We start from the raw sequence: 13,841 nt of genomic DNA, 5'->3' as shown, positions 1-13,841 counted from the left end.
TAAAAGATAATTTAACACCTATTTGAACAGCTAACATTTTTTAAAAATCTGGCAATAGCAAACACTGGTGATGATTTAAAGAGACTCGTTCACATTGCTGATGGGAATGCAAAATATCAGCTACCCTGGAAGATGGTCTGCAAAATATTACAGCTACCCTGGAGGGTTCTTTAAAAAAAAATAACTTATAATTTTGTATTAGGGTATAGCTCTGATGGCTCAGAAAGACCTCTGTCTGCAATGGGAGAGACCCAGGTTTTATTCCTGGGTTGGGAAGAGCCCCTGGAGAAGGGAATAGCTAACCACTCCCAGTATTCTGGCCTAGAGAATTATATGGACAGAGGAGCTACATTCCAAGGGGTCTCAAAGAGTTGGACACAACTGAGTGACTAACACTTTCACTCATAGCCAATCAACAGTGTTATGATAGTTTCCGGTGAACAGCAAAGAGACTTAACTACACACATGCGTGTGTCCATTCCCAAACTTCCCTTCCATCCAGGTGGCAGATTCAAATAAAGAATTACCATATGACCCAGCAGCATTACTAAATATTTACCCAAGTAAACCGAAATTTTGTGTTCATGGGAAAGCTGATGTGTAAGTGATTATGTCAACCAGAAACCACCAAGATGTCCCTCAACAGGGGAATTTTAAACTAATACAAAGGCCTGAACATTTGTGTGGTTCCCAAATTCATACATTGAAATCCTAATCCCCAGTGTGATGGTGTTAGGAGGCAGAGCCTTTGGAGGTGATTAGTCAGAGATCTCCTGAGAAACAGAGTTTTTTTTCCCTATCTATACAGGAAGAGACTTATTAGGAGGGATTGACTCACATGATTACCGAGGCTGAGAAGTCCCACAATCTGCCACCTGCAAGTTGGCGGAGGCCCAGGAAAGCTGAGAACCCGGGAGCCAGTGGTGCAAGATCCAGTCTGAGTCGGAAGATCTAAGAACTAGGAGTGCTAATGCTAGGGGTCAGGGGAAGTGGGTGTCCCAGCTTAAATAGAGCAATGGCACCCTTTCTCCACTATTTTGTTTTATTCAGGCCCTAAATGGGGTGGTGATTCCACCTGAGCTGGTGAGGTGAGATTCCTTACTCAGTCTCCACATCTCTTCCAGAACCTCTTCCAGAATACCTCAGAGACACACCCCAAAATGTTTACCAGACACCTAGGCTTCTCTTAGCCTAGTCAAACTGACACATCAAATCGACCAACACCCAGGGTAATCAGGTCATGAGAGAAGAAGGGGGTAGTCATAAATGGGATGGGTGCCCTTATCAAAGTGACCCCAGGGCTCTGTGACACCCTGTTTGCTGCAAGAAGACAGCAAGACAGTTCTCAATAGAACCCAAACATGCTGGCACCCTGATCTTGGACTGCCAGCTTCCAAAACCAAAAGAATTGAATTTCCATTGTTCATAAGCCATCTAGCCTGTGGTACTTTGTTACAGCAGTCTGGAAGACAGTGAGTTGTCTTCATACGATGGAATGCTATTCAGCGGCAAAAATGAATAAGCTATCGGTTTATTCAACAATATGGATGAACTTTAGTACATTTTGCTAAATGAAACATGTCAGAACCACAAGGCTACATATCCCCTGATTCCATTCATGTGACACGGCAGAGAAGGTGAACACTATAAGGACAGAACACATGTCAATGATGATCAGGGACTGAGGAGAAGTGATTACTCAAGGGGGATTTTAGGATAACATAACTGTTCTCTATGGTATTCCGGTGGTGGATACGTGATTCTATGCATTTGTGAAACCCATAGAATTGTACATCATATAGTGAAGTGTCTACAAATTTTAAAATACTAACCAGAATGTTGGGAGATGCTGGAATGGAATGCAGACAATAACACCTAGGTGAATCTAGCTGTCCTACAGATGCATGACATCATTTCAGGGAAGAGGGTAGGGGAAAAGGAGGTGACCTAGGTTATGCAGGAAAGTGATGCTGTGACTGGTACTGGATTAAAAAAGAACCATTGGTAATCACTGTGCTCTAGCTGGTGAATTTGTTTTGCAAAGCAGTACAGTTAAACAATTCTGAAACCTCTGTGTGTGTGTGTATGTGTGTGTACACACACACCAGGCTGAGCAAATAAGTAAATGAATTGTGGACGATATTTCACTGTCAGAGACGCAAGTTATACGTTAGCAAGGGAGGAAGATAAGATCGACCTGTGACATCAGGTTAGAGTTGGAGACATCTGATATGTTTAGCATTTTAGCATCATTTATGTGGGTTCTTTGGAGAAGGAAATGGCAACCTACTCCCATATCGTTGCCTGGAGAATCCCATGGACAGAGGAACCTGGCAGGCTACAGTCCATGGGGTCGCAAGAGTCGGAGACTTAGCGACTAAACCACCACCACCCACCATGTGGGTTCTTTACCACTCGCGCCAGCTGGGAAGCCCTCATATACACATACATGCACACTGATACATAGATGGACAAGTAAATTTATGTGGATAAACAGTGTATATAATAGGTGTATGGGCTTGCCAGGTAGCTCAGTGGTAAAGAATCTGCCTGCCAAGCAGAAGATGCGGGTTCTATTCTTAGGTAAGGAAATACCCTGGAGAAGGAAATGGCAGCCCACTTCAGTATTCTTGCCCAGGGAATCCCATCAACAGAGGAGCTTGGCGGTCTATAATCCATGGGGTTGCAGAAGAATTGGACACGGCTTAGTAACTAAACAGCAGCGGCAGCATAATAGGCGGACACACACACATCCTGCTGCTTATTCATCCAGTCATGTCAGACTCTTTGTGACCACGTGGACTATAGCCCACCAGCTCCTCTGTCCATTGGATTCTCTAGGCAAGAATATTGGAGTGGATTCCCATGCCCTCCTCCAGGGGATCTTCCCAACCCAGGAATCGAACCCAGGTCTCCTGCATTGCAGGCAGATTCTTTACCCCGGAGCCACCAGGGCACACCCCCACCCCTCATACACATACACTATTTCCTAACTTTGCCCACTGTGAGGATCTAGAAACATTGGCATTCCAGTAGCAAAGAGCAAACCCAGTGCCCATGTATTTGAATTCTTCCAATCAACGGAAGTAGGGCTCCTTGGAGAAAGAGCTGACTATAAATCCTGAGCTAGGAAAAATAGAAAGTGACCCCAGAACATCTTGGGACTTTATTCCTTTACCTTGAGGCTGCAGGGTAGGTAGCCAATAGCCACTCATGGCCACTGAGGTCTTGAAATATGACTGGGACAAACTGACATGTCAGATATCCACTGGATTTTCAAGACTTACTATAAAAGGAGAGTGTAAAATATCTCAATATTTTTAATATTGATCATGTGTTAACATTTGCATATATTAACCTCGATAAAAATGTTATTAAAACTAATTCCACTTCAGTGTTGTTTTTTTTTTCTTTCCTACTTTTAAAATGTGGCTGATAGAAAATGTAAAATGACACATATGGCTTTCAGATTTCCATCTGGCAGAGCGGACTTCATAGTGCAGGGCGGTGGCCAGCAGAACTGAACTAGAATCCTGGCTCAGTCCCTCCTGGCTCTGTGACCCTGGGCAAATATCTTACCCTCGCTGATCCTCAGTTCTGGCCTGTGGGTCTTGGGAGAAGATGGGATACCACCTGAGTGAGAAGCTTTTAGCATCCTGGCTTGGACATTTTAGTAACTGCCTTAGAATAAGTACTGAATGAATAATTGTGGTTATAATTCTCAGGCTGGTTCTTGTTAAAATGAAACATCTCAGTGGTCCCCACAACCCCATCTTTCCCCCCTTCCCCCACTTCCCCCCCCTCCCCGCCCACACCCCCCTAACGCACAGAACTTTCAAGACTGTTTCTCAGCCAATTTTTAGGGCGAAATGTGGAATCTGGCACAAAGCGGAAGACAGGGAAAGGCTGCCCCTAGCGGACCGCGGAGGAAGGGATCCCATCCCGGAGGCAGAAGCTTCTGCGAGGCGGTGGGCGATAGGACCCCTGGTCCCATCCCACTCCTCTCTCAGAGAGATACATGCCACGTCCACGGCCGCCCTTCTGGCGCGTGGGACCCCAGAGAGGGCACCGGGAAGGATCTAAATCAGACTGTGTCTTGAACTGGGGGCAGGATGGGGGGAGGGGGAGGGACGGAGGAAACCCAGCGAAGATGTGCAGCGAAATTCGAGCTCAGAGGCTGTTGGTGTCAACCAAAACAGACGGGGCTGGCCCGAGCGAAACTGAGAAACTGCTACTGTTTGCATAGGCAGAGTTGTCAGTAATAAAAGATTGGTGTACAGGGTGTTGCTGTCACCAGAAATATGGCTTCCACAATTTCCTATGACTCATCTTGAGGAGGAAGCCGGTGAAGAAGCGAAAAGACACACCCAGGGTCACGGGGAGGGTTCAGACAAGGACAGAACAGCCTTTAGGCTCCCCTCAAGCACCTCCTGGTAGGGAATTTGTTGGATGGATTCCTAACTCCTTTGGGCTCCCTTTACCTTTTCACCTAGGAATTAGGCCAAGAGAGTCATGCCCACAGCAGCTGGGTTATTACTGGGGTTCAATGGTACCCATTAAGCAGAAGGTGTTTGATAAGGCAGGATTGTAAAAGTTGCCCTGGGAGACTCCCCGTTTGATACATGATGTCAGTCTTGGGACCACATTATTCTGTTAATAGAACACTCCAATCAAGCTGCCACTTCAGTCATGGCTGGACCAGTGTCCAGCCGCTACCATGGGGACAATTTGGGGGCTTGCATGGAATGTAGGTATTGGTAATTCGTGAACAATATCATGGGAAAGACCTCTCTTACTGCAGTGTCCTAAGATCAGGGCAGAAATGAGTGTGTGAGGATCACCTTAACTAAAGGATAACCTGCCAGTTACACCCAAAGGACCCTTCAAGCCACAAAACTCGCACAGCCATTGCACCCCCGCAACTGGTAACCTCTGGACATTCTCCTGAACAGATGCCGCTCTTGAACTGCCAGTTCCTCACAGGTTACCGAGAGTGGCGCCTGGCACACCTAGTCCTGAGCTTTACCACCATGGGGTACGTCTGGCAGGATGGAGAGACCCAGCCCAAAGAGGTAGGGACAAAGGGACTCGTGTCTTGTCATCTGGCAGGTTCACTGTACCTGGACAATACTGTCTACACTGTTTTCCTGGAAAATGGGTGCTTTCATGTTCTTTCCTTTGGGTCTGAGATGAAGGACGTGCAAAGGCTTCCCAGGTGGGTCAGTGGTAAAGAATCTGCCTGCAGTACAGGAGAGATGAGAGGATCTCCGGGAGGAGGAAATGGCAACCCACTGCAGTAATTTTGCCTGAGAAAGCCCATGAACAGAGGAGGCTGGGGGCCTACAGTCCGTGGGGGTCTCAAAGAATCAGACATGACTTAGCTATTACACAATAGCAGCAGTAAAATGAAGTGCAAAAGGCCCATTTAAATGAAAGACCATTTCTCCCCACCTGGCCAGAAAGTTAATTTTCTTTTAGAACTGGGAGCCCTTTCGTTTGTTCTTGATTTTTTTTTTTTTTTTTTCTTTCTGGCACTCACCCTCTTCTAGGAATTTTACATTTGAAGGCAAGTCATAAGATATTATGAAACACTGAATGACTTCTGTTTTACAGCATTTTGTGTTCTTACGCACAGCAGTAACCACAGCGTTCACAATCTCATACACCAAGTATAGCAATGCTGTACCCATTTTACAGACAGCCAAGGACTACAGAAGTTAATTTTCTGGCCCACGGCTAGGTAGCAAGTTTATGAAAAATCCAGGGTCACCACCCAGACCTTCTGATTTCACTAATGCAGCCTTCATTCCCCAGAGACACACATCACCGTTTATAACACTATGCTTATTTTTTTGATGGTGCTTGTTATCTACCAAATGCTGGTCTGTCTCTTAAAATTTCATGCAAATCTCTTCTGACTCCTTGCATAACTTTTTATGGTTTCAATCTGAACCTCAGAACGTCAAGTCTTTGAGCTTCACTTACCTCAATGTAAATTACTATTGGTTTCACTTTTTTTATAAATGGACCTTTTACAGAAATCAGGATGTTACCTTGTTTTAGTTCTCCAAGCTTGAGCGAGCAACCTGGACTTACTTTGTTGCCTGTATTCTACCTTTTGTCTCTCAAGTAAATAGAGAAGACTCCCAGTGATGAAAGCAAAGCAAAGTGAGATAGGAGACAGGAAGAAAGCAGTGAGCTGCTGCAGACTATTTTAATGTCAGTACGTCTAACTTTAAAGAGTCACGTGTCTGATGTTGGAAAGTTTGAAGTCTGGGCACACATGATGGAATGTCCCAATGGATTTTTCCTCCTCTTTCTGTTCTCCAGACCAGAATCCTCAATTGGGGAAGGGATGTAGGTGACAAGGGAGGAAGACACCAGCTTCCGGTATGTCTATGACCTTCCAGATCACCACTGAGCTCCCTACACCCACTCCCACACCCCACCTCAAACCATCTCTACTTTCCCTATATTTCCTCCTTTAACTTTTCTACTACGGAGATGCCTCATTTCTGCACTGCCCTTCTTCTCATCCCCTGCCTCCCAAGGGAAGCTGACCTTAGGCTTAAATTGGAAAACTCTTTATTGTTGTTCAGTCGCTGTCACGTCTGACTCTTTGTGACCCCATGGACTGCAGCACCCCAGGCTTCCCTGCCCTTCACCATCTCCAGGAGTTTGCTCAAGCTCATGTCCATTGTGTTGATGATGCCATCCAACCATCTGGTCTTCTGTCCGTCCCTTCTCCTCCTGCCCTCCATCTTTCCCAGCATCAGGGTCTTTTCCAGTGAGTTAGCTCTTCAAATCAGGTGGCCAAAGGACTGGAACTTCAGCTTTAGCATCAGTCCTTCCAATGAATATTCAGGACTGATCTCCTTTAGGATGGACTGGTTTGATCTCCTTGCAGTCCAAGGGACTCTCAAGAGTCTTATCCAGCACCACAGTTCAAAAGCATCTTCAGTCCAACTTTCACACCCATATATGACTACTGATAAACCATAACTTTGACTATATGGACCTTTGTCTCTGATTTTTAATACGCTGTCTAGCCTTGTCATAGCTTTCCTTCCAAGGAGCAAATGTCTTCTTAATTTTGTGGCCACAGCCACTGTCTGCAGTGATTTTGGAGCCCAAGAAAATAAAAGCTGTCGCTGTTTCCACTTTTTCCCCATCTATTTGCCATGAAGTAATTGGACCAGATATCATGATCTTAGTTTTATGAATGCTGAGTTTTAAGCCAGCTCTCTTTCATTCTTATCAAGAAGCTCTTTAGCTCCTCTCCACTTTCTGTGAATAGATATTTCTACATTAAGGGGGAAGGAAATTGGAAGTGGGAGAGAGGAGGCATAAGAATGTTCTTTTGGATCTAGACTATTTAGCCTTGTTGATGGTTAGAGCCCCCCACTCCCATTCCCATGGGTCCTGGTGATTTTTCTGGATATTTGGACAGATAGGGTTCTTTAGCGTGGTCCTCAGAGTACTCAGGGATTGAATGGGGACTGTCCTGAGGTGGCGTAACTGAAGTTGTTATTGGGTGTGATGAAATGTTCTAGTCTTCCCATCCGTCTCCCTGAGAAAAGGACATACACACATACATATATATACAACCACATACACATATTTGTTCCTAAAACTAAGACTATACACAAAACACTTGTATGCAGATATCTACATTATCTATCTGGATATATAAATATATATATATATGTATATATATATATATAGAGAGAGAGAGAGGGATATTTTCCCACTGCTCATCAACTCAGTCCCCACTTACGCCTCAACATTTGTTCATGCTCTTCATTGTACAATTTTCAGAGATTAGTTTATACTGTATATGTACATGCATGTTCCAATTTTGTACTTTTCACGTGTATTTCAGACCATACTCATAAGTAATATATCCACTAGGTTGTTAAAGAATAAATATGAGAGTGAGGTGTGTGTTATATTTATATTAATTATATCGATATATGTTAATTAATTATATATATTAATTACATGGATTAATTATATGGATCACTCATATAACTCCATTTTTATTCTCAGGCTGTTTCTTTACCACAAGAAATTTAGGAATGAAAAACAGATAGACATAATTGCTCAGTCATGTCCAACTCTTTGAGACCCCATGAACTAGGGCTCGGTCAGGCTCCTCTGTTCATGGGATGCTCCGGGCAAGAATACTGGAGTGAGTTTCCACGCCCTCCTCCAGGGGATCTTCCTGACCCAGGGATCGAACCCACATCTCTTACGTCTCCTGCACTGGCAGGCAGGCTCTTTACCACCAGCGCCACCTGGGAAGCTCATACACTATTGATACTATGTATAAAACAGATAACAAATGACAACCTACTCTATAGCACAGGGAACTCCACTCAGTACTCTGTGGTGACCTAAATGGGGAGGAAATCCAAAAAAGGGGATATATGTATACATGTAGCTGATCCACTTTCCTGTACTAACTACACAGGAACTAATCACACAGAAACTAACACAGCATTGTAAAACAACTATATGCCAATAAAAAGAAAAAAGACAGATTGATTCTTCCATTGCTTCCTCCATTCCTCCAGTTATAATGTGCTAACTGTCTGCACTTATATCTGCAAGATTCTGCCAAGAAACCTTGCCCTGCCCTTTGTCGAGGTCTCCAGGAACCTGGGGCTCCCTCCTATCCTTGTCCACTCGGACTTGGTGCTGGCCAACTGGGCTACCAGGAACCCAGGAAGGTAAGACCAGGAGAGGGTGCTTGGGATCTGAACAAATGAAAACCGGGTAAGGGAGAGATTTGTGATTTCCCTTGCTACAGGAAAAGTCCAAACTTTGTCAGCTATTTTGGATGAGAGATGCTAATATTTATTACCTGGGGCTTTCCCTGGTGGCTCAGACAGTAAAGAATCTGCCTGCAATGTGGGAGATCCCTGGGTCGGGGAGACCCCCTGGAGAAGGAAATGGCACCCCACTTCAGTATTCTAGCCTAGGAAATTCCATGAACAGAGGAGCCCGGTGGGCTACAATCTATGTGGTCACAAAGAGTCGGACACGAATGAGCGACTAACACACTTGTGGTGCCAAAGAAGGGGTAAACTTAAACACAAGTTCAAAATTCACAGTTCGCAGGAGTTTCCTCTCAACCCACTCTGAACACGCTGGGACAGGTTGTTACAAAGATGTAAAAGGAACAAGAAAAATTGTCTGGATGGCCACAGGCTCAGCGTTTTGGGTCTAATATATATGCTGAGATTTGGCTCACTCTTTGTTACACCAAGACCTGTAGGGAAGCAAACTTTGCCCTTCTTCACCTCTAGGCTCCTTGGCTAGTCTAATCATCGGAGGGGGCTTCCTCCATGGTGCTGGTGGTAAAGAACCTGCCTGCCCATGCAGGAGATGTAAGAGATGAGAATTCAATCCCCTGGGTCGGGAAGATCCCCTGGAGGAGGGCATGGCAACCCACTCCAGTATTCTTGCCTGGAGCATCCCATGGACAGAGGAGCCTGGCGGGCTGCAGTCCATAAGGTCACAAACAGAGAGACACGCCTGAAGCGACTTGACACTCATGCATGCACAGATGAACAGAAGAAAAACAAATTTAATTTTGTACATGTTGGAACTCCATAAAAATATGAAGCTGAAGATGTGCCTGAAGCAGGCAGCTTTTATACCTTCTAGACAAGAAAGCAGTACATTTGTAAAAACTTGACAAGACACTGGGGTTTAGGCTTGGGGTAGCTAATTAGGGGAGAGGTAGCAAGGTTTGTTTATACAAACTCCTCAGCCTCAAATCCCTGTCTCTAGTGATAAGACTATCTCTCTACCTCCTGGTACAGGGAGGACGCCCTTCACCTGGAAGATTTATTTCCTACTTTCAGGGGCACAAAGAGGTCAACGTGTCTTTTTGGCACCTGCTGTTTCTCAAGTACCTTTAATTCAAAATAATCCACCAAAGTGGTACATTTGGGATGGTGTATTCTGCTGCCCTCAGGCCCATAATCTAGTCACAGCCCCTGACATCCAAACTGTGTACTATGCCTGTGCGTCTGCAGGTTTGTTGCTCACAAGTGCACATGCCTTGTGTACACATGACCCTGGAAGGTATAGCAAGTTTGCAAACTGATTTGTTCCTTTCTTTTCTTTTTCTTTTGTCAATCACTGAAATTGGACTAGACCCCTGGAAATCAGGTAAGCTATCAGAAATCCTTCACTCACTTTTCAGTTCCGTTCCGTTCAGTCATTCAGTTGTATCTGACTCTTTGTGACCCCATACTCACTTTAGGATTCTCGCTAACTGTAAAAACTTACAATAAAATAAATACACAAAAAAGAAAGCATCCCATATTGCATGCCTAATATATAAATTATAGAAATGCACACACACACGTAAAAGACTAGAAGGACATATGCCTCAAATCAACAGCCCAAAAGTTAACAGTAGTTGTCTCTAAGCTGTACATTAAAAAAAAAGTAAAAGGCAATGCAAGAAGAGCAAACAAACAAACCACTCCTCACCCCGCAAACACCAAATCTTCACCAGTTCTCTAGTTCTCTATGATTTTTTCAAGTCTAATGATCTAGTGGCGGTAGTGGTAAAGAACCCGCCTCCGATGCAGTAATGCAGGAGAAGGAAGAGACGTGGGTTTGATCACTGGGTCAGGAAGACACCCTGGAAGAGCGCATGGCAACCCACAGGTACTCTTGCCTGGAGAATTCCACAGACAGAGGAGACTGGCAGGCTACAGTCCATGGGGTTGCACAGAGTCGGACACGACTGAACCAACTTGGCACGCATGCACACAAAATCTTAAGAAGACCTTTGGTCTCACCATAATTTCCATGAAAGGACAGACTTCAGGCTGTGGCTGCTATGGCTACAGAATCCCTTTGAAATATTACAGAGACTGGAGCTTCCAGGGCAAGTCTGGTTGAGCTACTTTTAGACTCCTCTTTCACCAGAGAGCACAGTTAACCTGTAAGTTGACATTGCCTCTCTAATCAACAAACCTCAGCTCAATAAGGGGTTCAGCATAAAAGCTTTAGCTTTCATGAGATGAAGGGTGAAGACCCCATTTTGCACAGAAATGTGGCTCTGCTGAAACTATGGGGGTCCCTGACTTAGTTTGCTTTTGTGTTTTTCATTTCTTCTTGTGTTTAAAATGTTAGAGGCAGAGGTGATTTATGGAATGAAGTTTGCTTGCTTTGTAGACCGGATCCAGCTCTGGGGTATTTCAATCCACGTGATAACAGGTCATTTAAGAATGATCCTCTATTACAGCCTTCCGCTTTCACTGCTATAGTAGAGTTTGGCAGGGGGTGGGGTGGGGGGGAAGCTGATTAGAGAGAGTCCCAGCCTGAGTTATGAAACAGCTCTCAAGCAGGTCCAGTGACTGAGCAACCAGATGAACTTGGGGAAGTGAGTTTGCTTCTTTGGGCCATACTTTTCTGTCTGTAGAAAAGGGGCATGTAGTTAGCCATGGCCTGGGCCTTCCAGGTGGCTCAGATGGTAAAGAATCTGCCCACAGTGTGGGAGACTCAGGTTCAGTTCAGTCCCTGGGTTGGGACCCCTGGAGAAGGGCACAGCAACCCAATCCAGTATTCTTGCTTGGGAAATCCTGTGGACAGCAGAGCCTGGCAGGCCACAGTTCATGGAGTCCCAGTGATTTGGACATGACAGAGCAGCTATCACTTTATGCTCCCTGTAGCTCTGTGACTCTGTGTTCCTAACAGGACGGGTGTGTGAAGAATCAACCCTACTTGTCCACTGGTGCTTTAGTGGTTTCCTGAGGTGGGAGTGGTGGTCTGGGACCATCAAGGCTGTGCCAGACTTTGGGAGTTCAGCTCAGGTGAACTTGGGCTGGTGCAGATGGGTCCCTTTCCTTCCTGAATGTTGCTGAAGAGATGTTTGTCCTTGGCCATCCCGTGGAGATGAGAAGGTCAGCCTCTGGTTCCACCTTGGACTAGCAGTTACCTGAATCGAGGCCACTCCTGGGCCCTGCATACTCACCATGCCCAAACCTCTCTAACCACGTGGTCATCTCTCCCTCCCAAGGAACCTGGACACCATTTTCTCATTCCCTGGCGGAGAAAGCCTGCGTGGTTTTATACTGGTGACTGTTTTGGTGGAGAAAGCAGCCGTGCCTGGGATTAAGGTATCTTTCCACCCAAAGCACTTTTTTTTTTTTCCTAAAGGAGAAATCCATCTGAGCTTTCCTTCCCACCCAGACTCTTTCCCTGCAGTGACTGAATCAATATAGATTCCTGTTTTTGTTAGTTGAGCAAAGAGATCAAAGTTCTAGCTCTCTTTCCTCAACTACCATAAAGCTTAGAATTGATCCTTTGCCCACCAACAAACAAGCATTGTTCTAGGCAATGGGAGATCTGGGGGAATAAGAAAGACATTGCTCAGGCCTCCATTGAGGCTCAGGATCCAGTGGGGGAAGGTGGGTTGATATAGGGTGTAACGAGTTTCATGGAAAGACATCTAAAATCTAATTCAGACTCAACAGGTTGGGCAAAACTTCCCAAGAGAAATGACAGGTCTGAAAGTTAATCCCTGAGTAATGTAGACAGACAGAGACAGAGAGACAGAGGCTGATCTCTGGCAGAAGGAGATGCCATACAAAGGCTCTGAGTTCAAATGAACCATCCTTGAGAACCAATGAAGACCTCCTGTAGAGCACAGGGAACTCTGCTCAGTGTTATGTGTCAGCCTGGATGGGAGGGGAGCTTGAGGGGTTAATAGATACATTTGTATGTATGGTTGAATCCCTTTGCTGTCCATCTGAAACTATCACAACATTGTTAATTAGCTATACCTTCAGTATAAAATGAAAAGTTAAAAAAATTAAAAAAAAAAAAAACTAGTTCAACTAAAAATGAATCATCCTTGAGATCACCTAGCCCTTGGGGGTTGTAAACTTGAATTCCTCTAAGGCTCAGGCAGGTCCCAGGAAGGTAAGGTGTCCACAGAGCATCCATGTCTTGCCTAGAGATGTTGGAGTTAGATTTCTGTCCTTCCTCACCACCTTCCCTGATAAACATATTTTGGGTGCCTTCCGTGCCTACAGTGGGGTGACCAGATTGGGCTATCATTATCACCGCTCCCTCCTTCACTGTGAAACTGTGTGGTCAGCTTATTCCTCATCTGTGTGTTTATTGCATGGATGGAAACAGAATAAAATACTGGTAAGGGGCTCAGATAAAGTGGAGGCTGCTAATGAAGGGACTCTGGAGCTGAGGGGTCCACAGATGCTGATTTTCTGTAAGACAGACTTGAGGAGTGAGGGTGTCCCGACTCAAGACATAGAAGTAGGAAGGATGCTCATGTGTGATAACTCCAGAAGAAGGAAGGAGGGAGGGAAGTGAGGGAGGAAGGCCCCTGAGAGGGACAAGAAAGAACAGACAGGGGAAAGATCCAGAAAGACCTAACCAGGTCCATCCAGCAGCTGACCAGAGAGACTGTCCTGTCAGGAGGACCGGAGCACTCCAGGGAAGCCCCGGCACACGGTCCAGCAGGCAGAGGGCTGCCCTTCCTGGATTCCCCACCTCAGTGGACCACAAGCGAATGCTCATGCACTGCAAGTGAATGCTCGTGCACTGAGGGACTGAATCTCGTCTCCAGGCCCTTGTTCAGGCCGTGAATGCCATCTTGCAGCCCAGCCCAGACTCCTTGCTTCAAGCCCTGCAGCAACTGAGGGTCTCCACCCAGGACATCGCCGGAGCCTTGGGACAAATGCACGGTACATGCTCCTCATGCCTGAGGGCTCTCCTGGTGGGGAAAAGGGCCTGAAGGCTGGGCAGCATCCAGGGCATGGTGCTGCTGTGTTAGCCTGGTTTTAAGGTAA

At 45.6% G+C, this 13,841-nt stretch overlaps 1 protein-coding gene across 1 annotated transcript in view; it reads left to right on the top strand.

The window, feature by feature from the left end:
* IDO2 (indoleamine 2,3-dioxygenase 2) overlaps positions 1-13,841 on the top strand; it is a 61,164-nt gene that overhangs the window by 21,442 nt on the left and 25,881 nt on the right. The window contains exons 3-7 of the mRNA XM_081524345.1: positions 4,953-5,072; positions 8,614-8,732; positions 10,168-10,182; positions 12,047-12,146; positions 13,619-13,736. Of these exons, the coding sequence (XP_081380471.1) occupies positions 4,953-5,072; positions 8,614-8,732; positions 10,168-10,182; positions 12,047-12,146; positions 13,619-13,736 (472 nt within the window). The remainder of the gene's footprint in view (positions 1-4,952; positions 5,073-8,613; positions 8,733-10,167; positions 10,183-12,046; positions 12,147-13,618; positions 13,737-13,841) is intronic.

The sequence above is a fragment of the Giraffa tippelskirchi genome, chromosome 8, assembly GCF_054371585.1.
Source record: "Giraffa tippelskirchi isolate mGirTip1 chromosome 8, T2T-mGirTip1v1.2.pri, whole genome shotgun sequence".
NCBI lineage: Eukaryota > Metazoa > Chordata > Mammalia > Artiodactyla > Giraffidae > Giraffa > Giraffa tippelskirchi.
Note: the sequence above shows the minus strand (reverse complement) of the source record. Positions and strands in the feature narration are given on the sequence as shown.